At 43.6% G+C, this 15,719-nt stretch overlaps 1 protein-coding gene across 2 annotated transcripts in view; it reads right to left on the reverse strand.

The window, feature by feature from the left end:
- TMEM183A (transmembrane protein 183A) overlaps positions 1–9,792 on the reverse strand; it is a 37,410-nt gene extending 27,618 nt beyond the window's left edge. The window contains exons 1-4 of one of the 2 annotated variants that reach the window (XM_083172695.1): positions 9,499–9,792; positions 6,820–6,909; positions 4,377–4,541; positions 1,676–1,838 (exon numbers count right to left, since the gene is read on the reverse strand). In XM_083172695.1, the coding sequence (XP_083028821.1) occupies positions 1,676–1,838; positions 4,377–4,541; positions 6,820–6,909; positions 9,499–9,562 (482 nt within the window). In that variant the 5' untranslated portion in view covers positions 9,563–9,792. The remainder of the gene's footprint in view (positions 1–1,675; positions 1,839–4,376; positions 4,542–6,819; positions 6,910–9,498) is intronic. The other variant, XM_083172694.1, reaches the window with a different exon arrangement.
- Between the last annotated feature and the right edge of the window lie 5,927 nt (positions 9,793–15,719).

Genomic DNA, 15,719 nt, shown 5'->3' on the forward strand with positions numbered 1-15,719 from the left:
TCCTGAACCCCAGTATCCCTCATGGAAGATAGAGAAAAGTACATAACACAAATGTATTGTAATATGGGACAGATTAAATTACCCACAATTCACAGCCCATGTAAAGCACTGGGTTTAACATCCGGAGACATTACATTTTTCTGTATAACCCTTTGTGGTAAACCCACAGGCAATGTTAGTTATCCCTAGATTCCTAGCTAAGTGCAGAGATTAATGGGTATTGCCATGCATTAAATGGCATGGGAATAATATGTAATGGGTGTGTGACAGGTGTAATAGGTATACCGGTGTACATTTTTGGTGTGCACCTTTGGCGTGCACGGTCCCCATTTTTAATTTGTCTGGTAACACTTTTATCCTTGCTCCTAGATTTTTTTTTTTATAATCATCCAGCCCTGAAGTAAAAGGTCACAATGACTTGCAAATGCATCAATTCTAACTGAAGATGTGCAAAAGCAAAATGCATATTACAATGAAGCTGTGGAATATAGGCAGCGGTAACTGCTTTTCATGCAATCTTTAAATAGAAATTGCATTTTAAAACATCTGTTTTATATAACATCTACTGAGTGGCACTGATACGGTTAAGGAAAAGACAGTGGCCTAAAAGGGGACATACTATTTAACCATGTCTGATAATATTGCAAACAATGATGTCCAGCATTTGTTTGCCCCTCAGGGTAGCACACTATGTATCTGCACACCAACATTGACTAATCATTATAGGAAGAACCACCCCAAATTTCATAGATCCCTGTGGGGTATATTCAATGGATGCCGGATCCATTCCAAAATTCTTTTAACGGAAAGGGTCAGTCATCCATTATTCAATGCAGTGGCCAAATCCGGATGTCAGATATGGCCGCTGATTGATGCTCACTCGACCGGCACAGGGACCGGGTGAGCGCAGCAGTGGGAGGTGGCTTGAAGCAGCGGGAGCCGGGAAGGGGGACAGGTGAGTGCGGCGGGTGGGTACGGGAGGTGGCGGACAGGAAGGCAGCGCTGTGTAAGCACCGTCCTTCCTACCTCAATCCGGCATCTTTCAATGTCAGATAGAGATTGCAGGAAACATGGCCAAAACCTTTCGGCTTTGGCTGTGTTTCTCTCAAAAAGAAGGTGGATTAGGGGCTATTCCGGCAATCCACCTGGTTTGCAACAGGTCTGAACAGTCTGACCTGACGAAAAAAAACCAGCTAACACTGAACAGGTCGGAACCGCTTCCGTTCTATGAATGAATGAATTCCCAACAGTCAAGGTTTAAGCATAATTTCAGGAGAAAGAAGGGGACTGTTATACAGGAATATGACAGAAATACAGGGAATATTAAGATATTACTAATAAAAGTTACATTTTAAACAATGATGTCCCCAATGAAGATCAAAATATTAACAGAAGAAAACACTGACCATGGCCCCAGGCACATCATCTCAGAATATGCTTTATATGACGGGATCTATAGTAGCCCAGCAGGTCCCACAAGGTACAAAATCTTGAACATACACTAATAAAAAGTTACCCAACTGCATTTCAGAATGACAGAAATAATAAATATAAATTAACAGCTGTCAACCCCTAACAGATCTGGTTACTAATTGGTAACTAGATGTGCAGATCATTTCTTTATTAGGATATACTGTATGTGCAGGTCATTAATATTCTACTCTACTTGTCACACCTTTTGTACAATCTCATCCAAAAGACAGCAGTGCAAGTAACGATCCAAGTTTTCTTACAAATAAGAGAAAACGTCACAATATCTTCAGGACGAATGTAGGAGGCAAGCAGAAGCCAGATGTCAAAGGGATATTCCTCTCCAGTTATATCTGTGGGGCCAATCTCTGAAACAGGAGAAGAAATTCATTTAAAAAAAAACACATTGTAAAAACAGACCTAATAATGAAGCTTAGAAGATAGTGTACGCGGGTTCATCATTACAGTATGGTGTTGGATGGGAGTAGATCAGCGGTTCGCAAACTGTGGGTCCTGACCCCCAAGAAGGTCACGGCCATCTCCGCATGGGGTCACGACTCCATGTTGCTGACAGTCATGCTGATAAGATCCTGACTGAGATCAGAGAAGTTAGGAGTCTGAAAAATCAGTTGAATTTTCTGTTACTTCAGACTCCTGTCATCATCAGGCAGACTTCCTGTCACCCACTGCCTCACTAGCATTCTATGCTGACAGCTATCCAATGGTAATTTACAGGGGTCCTGTACTAAGTTTATTGTCTGATGGGGTTCCAAAGCAAAATAATTTGTGAGCCCCTGGATTAGATTAACTGCAGCAAGGCATGCATATTAACCCTTTGAGTGCAAAGATCTGAGAGATGTTGAGAATATCTGCTAAAAATGCCAGTGTCGCTCATTTGTTATAGAAATTTAAATAAAAAAGGTGTGAAAAAAAAAGATTATATTTTCTATATACAAAAGGTAAACATTACAGGTCAATATGATGAATAAAATAGTTTGCTTGGCAATTGTCACATCTATTTTGACAAATTCATTTGGAATTCAAAGGGTTAAAATAATGGAGTAAGCAGATTCTGAAGGATTGCGATTGGTAATTCCACCAATTGCTCATCAGCTTGATACCAAATAAACACTGGTGGGTGTATAGTAAGAATCTCTAAACTGCTCAGTGGTGTAAGAAAAAAAAAAAAAAAGTACTTACTCAACCTAGGCAGAGTTGACTGCAAGTCTGCCATCCTAATTACACTCACATAGCACACAGGAGAATATTCACATTCTCTGTGCACACACAGGGGGGGCATTCGGATGATTTTCTTGCCAAGTGGAAAAAAATACGGCAAAGATATTCCTAACCATATTCAATCATGGACGTTTTTGAGTCCATTTTTATGTAAATCTGTGAAATTGCAGCGAATTCACTGCGGTTTTCACACTTTTTTTGCTGCCGTTTTAACCCATGCTGATTTGACAAAAAAAAAAAGGTGACATTGCATGGGCAAAAACGCTAGCAAATAGCAGTGAATTCACCAAAACCACGTGAATTTGCAGGCAATTTCACCAATTTATGCAGATTGTCCCTCATTTTATTTTCATTTGATAGCATCTATTTAACGTTATCGCCGCCATAAAGTGAATCTATTTAAATTTCTACTCAAATATCATTTGGTGAGCCAGCAGTCTCTATATTGAAATGAGTGGTCTATATACGATTGTATAATGTAACCCATCATGTGCAACTCTCATGATGTTTTTAACAACATTTGTATTCATTGTTAATGCTTCAATTAAAAAAATGCATTTCTTAAAAGAATTATAAAAAAAAATTGTTTTGATTTAATTATTATAATTTTGGTACTCTTTACCTAGAACGGCGCCCATCGCGACCATCGAATGCACTAAAAATCGGGTGCGATGCGATGGCCGCGATTTCCCATAGGGACCAATGTTAAAAATCAGATTGGACGCGATTTTAGTGTTCAATGCCTCAATGCCCGCGATTTTTACATAGGAAACAATGTTAAATGGGCCACAGAGCCCAAATAGTCACCGTGAAGTCTGAAATGGCCCCCACAATTGTTAACGCCACTCCACGATCAACGTCAACCCGAAGCGTGGCGAGCGCGCGAGGGGCGGCGGTACGCGTCCTCCGACCTTTTCATACCCCCACTATCCACGTCGGCGTGGAGTTGAGAATAGGTGTGGCAAGCGCAGCGAGCCCCGCGAGGGGACGCGGATACCTTCACAGTTATACGCGTCCCCTCGCGGGCTTCCCAGGTGTCCATGGCGACGCGGACACCTGTGAAGCCCGCGAAGGGCCGCGTTTACCTGTGAAGGTATCCGCGTCCGCTCGCCACGCTTCGGGCTCGGTGGCTCGCTGCGCTCGCCACACTATTCTATTCTCAACTCCACGCCGACGTGGATAGTGGGGGTATGAAAAGGTCGGAGGACGCGTACCGCTGCGCTCGCCACGCTTCGGGTTGACGTTGATCGTGGGGTGGCGTTAACAATTGTGGGGGCCATTTCACAGTTCAAGGGCACTATTAGGGCTCTGTGGCCCATTTAACATTGTTTCCTATGGCCAAATCGCGGGCATTGAGGCATTTAACAGTAAAATCGCGTCCAATCACCCTTTTAACATTGATCCCTATGGGAAAATCGCGGGCATCGCGTCGCACCCGTTTTTTATGTACCCGCGATGCCCGCGATTTTTTTACCCCCGACGCCCGCGATTCCAATCGCGGGCGCCGTTCTAGGTAAAGAGTACCATAATTTTTTTTAAAAGCTTTAACAATTCAATTACAAGTTTAAAAGAGATACAACTGAAGCAAGAGGCTCACCTGCTACTGAGAGCCTGAGACATTGTTGGACATGCACTCAAATTCTATACAGAAAAAAATAAATTCTCACCTTTGTTCTTCCTACTTTTCTTTTTTCTATACGAGGAGATTCCATTTAGAGTTTCCATGTCGTTCAGTTCATCACTACTTTCATATGGTTGTTCATTCTCAGATAAAATAGAGGACACATCATCAGTGGGCACTTGAGAAGCTTCCAAGCCACAGAGCGCCTTTACTGATAGAACAAAAAAACATAAAAATCACATTGATGTATTAGAAAATTATACACTAGTGCTGTGTTTGCAAGACCTCAGTTCTCAAGGCACATTAATAGCCAACAGGTAACTTAATTAGTACTTAAGTAATTGTGATTTAACCATCTGTGCTTTAGCATGAATATCCTTAAAACCTTGATGGTAAAGCTGGGTACATACCTACAGATTTGGTGGAAACATAAACCTGGAAATGTATGGGAGCAAAAGACAATCGAACATTTGCTGCAAAATACTGGAAAACTAAAATAATTGCTTGGATAACCGATTTTTCAGCCCATCCATTGTCTATTTTCCAGTGTTTGGGAGCAAATTTTTGTTTAATTTTCTCCCATACACTTCCAGGTTTTTGTCCCCACCAGACAGATTGGAAAGATAAATCTGTAGGAGTGTACCCAGCATGTGTGCCTTGCGAACCAAGGTTGGGAAACAGCGTCCTAGTGTATGTTGCAGGATAATAAAAAGAAAACGGTTTATTAAACTGCCCTCAGCTTTGCCTCCCCCTATGCTATTAAATGTTTTTGGTGCCCCACTGCACAGCAAGGATTTCCATCTTTCATTGGTGGTTAACCACAGATGCAAAAGGGCAACTCAACCCTGCCAAATATTTGAAAGTTCATGGTTACTGCACAAACTATGGTTACTACAGGCAGTGTCAGGATATAGATAATCCCCTTTCCCGCTGCTCCGGAAAGGGGATTACCTACTTATCCTTCGGGCTATTTCACACGCTCCGGTTCCTACCGGATGGCAAAAAAACGCACAGCCAGGAAGTCGTGCCGCACACCGCAGTTGATAATGGACACAAACTGCTGTGTGGTGGTATGGCTACCTGGCCGTGCGGGTTTCCGCCGCCCGGCAGGAGCCGAAGCATGTGAAATAGCCCTTACCCGGCTCCTACAGTGTGTGGCTATTTACAGTGGTCTTGGCCCTCCCTCTGGGACCATCCCTACACACTTAACACCTACTTATGTTCCTCCCCTCTTCACCCTCCAACTTCTCCTTCGTATATATGTGTCAGTCAGGTGGGTGGTGTGGCAGGTATGGACACTTTCAGCCATACATGGATAAGCTGCTCACACCTTAATGGTTGCAAATGGAACTTCCCCATAAAAAATTATTATAATTTGTCAAAACTCAAAACATTGGGGGGTTATTTTGGTTCACTTCTTCTGGCAAATTCCTTCTTAGATGGACAAAACCATGTGCACTGCCGGTGGGGTAGATGTTACTTGTGTAGAGAGAATTTGCCAGAAATACTAGCCATTGAAATACATGCTAGCGTAAAGGAGTTTTATGCAGTGAGGTTCTCGGTTATGAGGCGGTCCTGTAGGTCACACTGCGCATCCATGACCTTTATGCACTACAGCCAATATCAGTGCTCAGTGTCTCCTCGGGTATAGGGGTCACAGCATGAAGACAGATTTATGTTACGCCGACAGGGCTTAGGTCGATATGGTCTGAAGGGCGACGCAAGCATTACATTGGCAATAAGAAGATCGACAGTCAGAAGGATGACATGGTTTTTTTCACGTTTCAGTGAGTGTCTATGTCACTTGCCATAATTCTTTATGATATTTCATGTGTCGACCTAAGCCCTAGCGCCCGTATCCAGTCACTGCAATTACAAACTATAGTAGCTCTCCATTGGCCTCCTCGAAAGCCAGCTCTACAAAAGGTGGTAAGGGACAAGCTGGGGATGTAACCCGAAGGTTCTCAAGTCATCGCAAAGCAAGGTGCACCCTCTGATTTAACACAAGGGGGGAACTTTATTAAGATGGGAGTTCTATTTCACATGGGATGTTCCTATGGGCAACCAATCAGATACCATCTCTTATCTTATAGAAAGTGCTGAATAAATAAGTAGATTCTGATTGGTTGCCCATAGCAACATCCCATGTGACCTAGAACTTAGTAAATTTCCCCTAATATGCCTGTCATTCAGGCTAACTAGTGTATTTGGGCACCATAGGCATAATGGGAAGGATAATGAAACTGCAATGGGTGTATGGAGCTGCCATGTACTACTTCAGGACAGGCTAACCTATGATCTGTGGTGGGTTTGGCTGGGGCAGGACAAACCTGCCCTGGTAGGTTTGTCCTGCCCCAGCAAAACCCACCACTCAAGTTGTTAAGGTTCTATATTTTGTCTAATTGGAAAGTCCACTTTCTTCCTCAGATTTAAGAATCTATAGACTGAATCAAATTACCAATAATTAAAATACCCTGCTCAGTTCTCACCTTCTTTTCGGACAGCATTGGCCACTGCCTTCCTAACACGTCCAGACTTCACAACTGCTGGATCGGAATTGGCATAATCTGCTACCGTAACTGCGGAATACAAATAAACATATATTAGTCACTTCAATGTGATGGCAATTATTCCCAATGGGATTCAAATGGTCTTCAGTAACTATGTAGACCAGGCATTCCCAACCTCAGTCCTCAACGCACACTGAAGCCTAATACACACAGGGCAATGCTGGCCTCTGTGCTGAGCGGGGTTTTGCCTATTGTTTATCTATCTCTGGGCCAATAACGAAGCGCCGGACTGCGCATGGATGTCACCCGAAGGCCATACATAGTGTTCTTTCTAGCACCCGCCATCTCTGAAAACCCATGCAGTTCCTCTTCCCTGCCTGGGGTGTCGCTGTCTGCTGTAGTGCTTCTAGAACAGTGTGGTCTGTTGATCAGCACTGGTATGCAAACCAGACCTGTGCTAGAAACACCACAGCAGACAGCGACACCCCAGGCAGGGAAGAGGAACTGCATGGGTTTTTAAAGTTGGCGGGTGCTAGAATGAGCACTACATACATATGGAGCGATCCGTGCTTCATTTCTAAGTAATCTAGTTAGATCGCATAGAAATGGAGTTAAAATTGTCCCGTGTGTATGCCCCTTTGAAACGCTACATGTCCATGTACCAATACCAAACAAGCTTTACTACAGACTGTCGCAGCTATTTCTACTGAAATATTACTAGCCTCTCTTCCCTGATATAAAGATAAAACCGGCAGCAGAAATTTATCTTGAAAAAGTGCACCAAGCATGAAACTGCTTGTGATTCTGTGTAGAGACCTGGAAAACGTGCATTGTTGGGGGTACTTGAGGACCAGAGTTGGGAACCACTGCTGTACAGAAACACTTTATTTTTAGCGCTCACTTTTCAACTCTTTATACACACCTAAAGATTTACATGTATCTGTCCAATCTATCTGTTGGGAGAAAAAAATCTGGTACTGTATGAGAGTATATGACAATCAGCCATTTGCTCCCAAACACTAGAAAACACAATAGTCATTCAGGGAAAAAAAAAATCTGGTTTCCAGCATTTGAAAGCAATGGCTGATTGTCGGTTGCTCCCATACATTACCAGATTTTCTTTTACCCACCTATACAGTGCATACACAATAGACGATATCTTTAAACATATCGTTATTGTGCATTATATTAGTGTGTCCTGATGTGATGTAACAATACAGCGCACCACCGTACAGAATATATGATCACCTGTACAATGGAAATATGTATTATTACTTGCTGCATTTACTACATACGTTGAGCATGAAATAGTCCCATTGGATGTGCAGCACATCCAATAATTAATGGATTACGGGTACACACTATACAATCTTCTAACAAAAATATTTATTTTTCTCTCAGCCCAGTTCATATGTATTCTTTAATATTTCTTTATACTTCCAATAATAGGGTTCTACCACTGAGCCATATAAATTAATAGCACAGGCATGTTATAGCATGACAGCAGATCCACACATGAATATGTCGATATGCTTTATTTATACTTTGGGACACCTTAACGTTACCAATTGGGAGTGCAAGTGGACAGTAAAATAAGAAATAGCCCCCGCCCCATAAAAAAACTAATTGCGGAAACCCCATGTCAACCTTTTCATGCCGCAATCACTGATATGTCAGCTCAACCTATCCTTGTATCAACTTTTTGTCAATGTCAACCTAGACATTGCATCCATCAGCCATAATGATACTAAAGGGTTGTGACTAGTTCCCCTTAACCGTAAGAACCTGGGAAGGAGAGTGGGCGGGGAGCAAGGTCAGAACAAGGGACCCAAATGGATGCTCGCCATGCTTCAGGCACGGTGGCTTGCTCTGCTCGCCACCTGGTTATTAAGGGGTGTATTCAATGCGGCTGGTGAGGGGGTAGAGCGGCAGGGATCGCAGAAAACAAGCAATCCTCGCTGTTTAACCCCTGCGCCGGCCGCTCAGCCTATTCAGGGAAAACCTCGCTTTCAGAGGATATACGCCTTTTCCACCTCACTCCAAAAACGGAGAGAGGGGGAAACCGCGTATGCAGGGGGGGTCAGTTGAATACAGCGCGCTCACTGTCACAGCTCGCCAGCAGCATTGAATACACCCCTAAGTCAACCAGTGTTGGCGTGGATAGTGCAAGAACAAGCCCTCCGTGCCCGAAACTTGGCGAGCGAAGCGGGCCCACGAGAGTCCCTTGTTCTGACCTTGCTCCTCCTCAGGTCCTTACAGCAAAAGGGAACTAGCCACTACTGATACCAAAAGGTCTTGTTCTTAGCTTGGACTCAGTTAACAGTCTGTAACTTTCCTGCACAGCAAAAAATGGCAGGAGTCAGGAAGTCAACAAATCGTTGACGAGAACAATATGAATCAAGATTCCTGATTAATTGTGTACAGCTGATACTCATGCGCTGCCTAGCAATAGCAACCTGACCTCGCACAGCTAGTGCGGAAGTACATTACGTGTCCTACAGGCTGGCAGGAGACTGGGACGTGTAACGCAGCAGCTGGCACAGCACAGGGTCACAGCTGATGGGAGGACTGGCAGCAGCACCTGATGGCACAGCGGCTGGGAGGAGGAAGAGGTATCGTGGAGAGACAGCCGCAGCGGGACATGAGGTCTCCTCTCACCTCTGTGAGCGCTCAGATCATCAGCCGGAAACTTCAGCCGCTTTCGATGCCGGTTCCTGGGCATGGCTGCGGTATCTAGCTCGGGCCGAGGGGGGCGCAAGTTCTGAATGAGAGGAAGCCGGTCCGGCCATGGCTACAGAGCACGGGGAACAGAGGGGACCAGAGGAGAAAGTGGCTGAAACACTCCAGGATCTGCGGCCATCATGTGCCTGTCACTCTAGTAACGATCGGCGACGGCGCATTTGCGTCACTGAGTGACCTGGAAGCAATGCTCTACTTCCGCCAGCCAAGCACGGCGCCGTATGTGGTTGGCATACTGCTGCTTGTACAGTACACTACTGCTTGTACAGCGTAACACGCGCTTAGCTTTGGTTTCACAGTGTCTCACCCCCAAGTTCGTGTCTCGACTCCCAAAACCACCGCGCTGTGCAATGCCGCCCGGTTATCATGGCTACAGGGCAGGGAGGGGCCTTTTATATGTTTTTATCATTGAGATATTCATACAAGTGGTGTCGAAATATTGTGTTTCTTCTCCTATATTTTAAAAACAAATTTCATGTACAACTAAAGCCCAATACACACTTGACGATATTGTTAACAATATCTCTCAGAAAGGAGATTCTGAGCAATAGTGTTCAAAATATAGTCTAGTGTGGACACTCAATATCGTTTACGATGCACACTTTTGTGCGTTGTTAGTGATGAGTGATATATATGCTGTACATGCAGGCAAGGGCGGATTTAAAGGGGGGGGGGGGGGGGGGGGGGGGAATGGGGCGGTCGTCCACCATAGAAGAAAAGTCTATATCTGCCCCTGGCCGCATCTATGTGTGATCCTGGCGCACACGCCGCCCTGTGTGCAGCCCTGGCCGGGATGATATCTCACTCCCCAGCAACAGCAGTCTCCAGGAAGCTGCGCACAGTGGCAGCAGCTGGCCGCGTCTATGTGTGATCCTGGCGTACACTCTGCCCTGTGCTGCTGCTGCTGCCAATGAGCGCGGCTGTGACTGAAGGGAGGAGGCGACACCTGGCCGCTGCTGGCTAGGAGGAGAGAGGCGAGATAGGGTTTTTTGGGGGGTTCAATCGCACAAGATTTTAATATAGAGATATAAAGCAATTCGACATAGGCCCCCTGCAGGTATTAATAATGTTTGGTAACACTAGGGGTGCAGAGGTGTGCAACCACGGACAATAGTTAGACAGAATATATTTGGAGACAGGGTAGGGATTGTCACAGGTGTGGTGCACCAAAAAAAGAAAATAACTTTTAGACCTAAAATATACCTTTTAATAGGTTTATTTAAAACTGCGAAATATACAAACTAACATGAAACATAGAACAGTGAATACAGTGATTTTAAAAACTGCACGTGCGGTATTAGCATGCAATACCTCCTAATGTGTGGATCAATTCTCCTGATGTCGCATACCTGTACTTAACCCTTAGCGTGTCTGATGGCTGAGTATAGCCTTATAACAGATATCGGCGGGTAAGAGTACTTATGCTGATATATTGAGTGATCCGTATTAGTGTCCCTTAGTGTCCGCTGTTAAGTATGATAGTATCCCTAAATCCGTGCCTGGGACGGCAGTGGTCAGTCAAGTTTATTACTTATGACAGGGAAATTCCTTAATATGAGAATTGGTGAGTTTAGATTGGGTCAATTCCCAAATCTCCTGGTGTGTGTGATGTTTCCAGTATACGTAGTACTGGTGCACACCCAACTCGTAGATAACCCTTAATTGGTTATATTGGTTGAGCTGCGAGATTAGGTGTTAACCCCTTCATGACAGAGCCAGTTTGTGCCTTCATGACAGAGCCCTTTTTTTCAAATCTGACATGTCTCACTTAAGTGGGGATAACTTTTTTTTGCTTTTACTTATCCCAGTGATTTTGAGATTGTTTTCTCGTGACACATTGTACTTCAAGTTAGTGGTAAATTTTGGTCGATACAGTCTGTGTTTTTTTGTGAAAAATACCAAAATATCGTGAAAAAATGGAAAATTTAGCAATATGCAAAATGTCACATTTTCTGCTTGTGAGACAAATAATCATACCACTCAAAATAGTTAATAACTAACAAAGACCATATGTCTACTTTATGTTGCAATCATTATTTCAACCTCCTTTTCATTTTTTTGGACACTAGGAGGCTTCAAATATGACTAGCAAATTCTCAAATTTTCAAGAAAATTTCAAACACTGATTTTTTTAGGGACCAGTTCAGTTCTGATGTGACTTTGAGGGACTTGTATGTGAGACACCCCCATAAATGATGCCATTTCAAAAACTGCACCCCTCACAGTATTCAAAACAGAATTTTGGAAGTTTGTTTACCCTTTAGGTGTTTCACAGGAATTAAAACAAAGTGTAGGTGAAATTTCAAAATTTCTTTTTTTTTGCAGAGTTTCAATTTTAATACATTTTTCTAATGAATACAGTAGATTTTACTAGAGAAATGTGACTAAAAATTGATTCCCCCAATTCTTTTGTTTTCAAAAATATCCTATATGTGGCCCTAGTGTGCACGTTGACCAAACCACAGGCTTCATAATAGAAGGAGCACCTACTTGATTTTGGAGCCTCCTTTTTATGAGATTTTTTTTTAGGCACCATGTAGGTTTCTAGGCACCATAAGTGCTAAAAGTTAGGAACCTCCCCCACAAGTCACCCCATTTTGCAATCTACACCCCTCAGGGAATTCATCTAGGGGTATAGTGTACATTTCAAACCCCCAGGGGTTTCACAAATTTTGGTACAACTGGGATGTGAAAATGGAAAATTACATTTTTTTACACAAACATGCAGTTCTGGCTCAAAATTTTTCATTTTCACAAGGAATGAAGGAGACAAAGCACCCCAAAGTCTGTGCCCCAATTTCTCCCGAGTACGGCAATGCCTCACATGTGACCAAAAAATACCAGTTGGGCGCATGGCAGGACTCAGAAGGGAAGGAGTGATTTTTGGATTTTGCAGCACAGATTTTGGTGGAATGAATGGTGGGTGCCATGTTGCATTAGCAAGACTCCCAAAGCACCAATACAGTGGAACCCCCCCACAAGTCACCCCATTTTGCAAAGTACACCCCTCAGGGAATTCATCTAGGGGTATAGTGTACATTTCAAACCCCCAGGGGTTTCACCAATTTTGATACAACTGGGCAGTGAAAATGAAAAATTACATTTTTTTACACAAACATGCAGTTCTGGCTCAAAATTTTTCATTTTCACAAGGAATGAAGGAGACAAAGCACCCCAAAGTCTGTGCCCCAATTTCTCCCGAGTACGGCAATGCCTCACATGTGACCAAAAAATACCAGTTGGGCGCATGGCAGGACTCAGAAGGGAAGGAGTGATTTTTGGATTTTGCAGCACAGATTTTGGTGGAATGAATGGTGGGTGCCATGTTGCATTAGCAAGACTCCCAAAGCACCAATACAGTGGAACCCCCCCACAAGTCACCCCATTTTGCAAAGTACACCCCTCAGGGAATTCATCTAGGGGTATAGTGTACATTTCAAACCCCCAGGGGTTTCACCAATTTTGGTACAACTGGGCAGTGAAAATGAAAAATTACATTTTTTTACACAAAAATGCAGTTCTGGCTCAAAATTTTTCATTTTCACAAGGAATGAAGGAGACAAAGCACCCCAAAATCTGTGCCCCAATTTTTCCCGAGTACGGCAATGCCTCACATGTGACCAAAAAATACCAGTTGGGTGCATGGCAGGACTCAGAAGGGAAGGAGTGATTTTTGGATTTTGCAGCTCAGATTCTGGTGGAATGAATGGTGGGTGCCATGTTGCATTAGCAAGACTCCCAAAGCACCAATACAGTGGAACCCCCCCACAAGTCACCCCATTTTGCAAAGTACACCCCTCAGGGAATTCATCTAGGGGTATAGTGTACATTTCAAACCCCCAGGGGTTTCACCAATTTTGATACAACTGGGCAGTGAAAATGAAAAATTACATTTTTTTACACAAAAATGCAGTTCTGGCTCAAAATTTTTCATTTTCACAATGAATGAAGTAGACAAAGCACCCCAAAATCTGTGCCCCAATTTCTCCCGAGTACGGCAATGCCTCACATGTGACCAAAAAATACCAGTTGGGCGCATGGCAGGACTCAGAAGGGAAGGAGTGATTTTTGGATTTGGCAGCACAGATTCTGGTGGAATGAATGGTGGGTGCCATGTTGCATTAGCAAGACTCCCAAAGCACCAATACAGTGGAACCCCCCCACAAGTCACCCCATTTTGCAAAGTACACCCCTCAGGGAATTCATCTAGGGGTATAGTGTACATTTCAAACCCCCAGGGGTTTCACCAATTTTGATACAACTGGGCAGTGAAAATGAAAAATTACATTTTTTTACACAAAAATGCAGTTCTGGCTCAAAATTTTTCATTTTCACAATGAATGAAGTAGACAAAGCACCCCAAAATCTGTGCCCCAATTTCTCCCGAGTACGGCAATGCCTCACATGTGACCAAAAAATACCAGTTGGGCGCATGGCAGGACTCAGAAGGGAAGGAGTGATTTTTGGATTTGGCAGCACAGATTCTGGTGGAATGAATGGTGGGTGCCATGTTGCATTAGCAAGACTCCCAAAGCACCAATACAGTGGAACCCCCCCACAAGTCACCCCATTTTGCAAAGTACACCCCTCAGGGAATTCATCTAGGGGTATAGTGTACATTTCAAACCCCCAGGGGTTTCACCAATTTTGATACAACTGGGCAGTGAAAATGAAAAATTACATTTTTTTACACAAAAATGCAGTTCTGGCTCAAAATTTTTCATTTTCACAAGGAATGAAGGAGACAAAGCACCCCAAAATCTGTGCCCCAATTTCTCCCGAGTACGGCAATGCCTCACATGTGACCAAAAAATACCAGTTGGGCGCATGGCAGGACTCAGAAGGGAAGGAGTGATTTTTGGATTTGGCAGCACAGATTTTGGTGGAATGAATGGTGGGTGCCATGTTGCATTAGCAAGACTCCCAAAGCACCAATACAGTGGAACCCCCCCACAAGTCACCCCATTTTGCAAAGTACACCCCTCAGGGAATTCATCTAGGGGTATAGTGTACATTTCAAACCCCCAGGGGTTTCACCAATTTTGATACAACTGGGCAGTGAAAATGAAAAATTACATTTTTTTACACAAAAATGCAGTTCTGGCTCAAAATTTTTCATTTTCACAAGGAATGAAGGAGACAAAGCACCCCAAAATCTGTGCCCCCATTTCTCCAGAGTACGGCAATGCCTCACATGTGACCAAAAAATACCAGTTGGGTGCATGGCAGGACTCAGAAGGGAAGGAGTGATTTTTGGATTTTGGAGCACAGATTTTGGTGGAATGAATGGTGGGTGCCATGTTGCATTACCAATACAGTGGAACCCCCCCACAAGTGACCCCATTTTGCAAACTACACTCCTCAGGGAATTCATCTAGGGGTATAGTGTACATTTCAAACCCCCAGGGGTTTCACCAATTTTGGTACAACTGGGCTGTGAAAATGAAAAATTACATTTTTTTTACACAAAAATGTACTTCTGGCTCAAAATTTTTCATTTTCACAAGGAATGAAGGAGACAAAGCACCCCAAAATCTGTGCCCCCATTTCTCCAGAGTACGGCAATGCCTCACATGTGACCAAAAAATACCAGTTGGGTGCATGGCAGGACTCAGAAGGGAAGGAGTGATTTTTGGATTTTGGAGCACAGATTTTGGTGGAATGAATGGTGGGTGCTATGTTGCATTACCAATACAGTGGAACCCCCCCACAAGTGACCCCATTTTGCAAACTACACCCCTCAGGGAATTCATCTAGGGGTATAGTGTACATTTCAAACCCCCAGGGGTTTCACCAATTTTGGTACAACTGGGCTGTGAAAATGAAAAATTACATTTTTTTACACAAAAATGTACTTCTGGCTCAAAATTTTTCATTTTCACAAGGAATGAAGGAGACAAAGCACCCCAAAATCTGTGCCCCCATTTCTCCAGAGTACGGCAATGCCTCACATGTGACCAAAAAATACCAGTTGGGTGCATGGCAGGACTCAGAAGGGAAGGAGTGATTTTTGGATTTTGCAGCTCAGATTCTGGTGGAATGAATGGTGGGTGCTATGTGGCATTAGCAAGACCCCCGAAGCACGGTGAAATGATGAACCTAATAATCCATAGATGTGTGGTATATTTTGAAACACTCCT

Source organism: Crinia signifera, chromosome 2, assembly GCF_055691185.1.
Source record: "Crinia signifera chromosome 2, ASM5569118v1, whole genome shotgun sequence".
Classification (NCBI taxonomy): domain Eukaryota; kingdom Metazoa; phylum Chordata; class Amphibia; order Anura; family Myobatrachidae; genus Crinia; species Crinia signifera.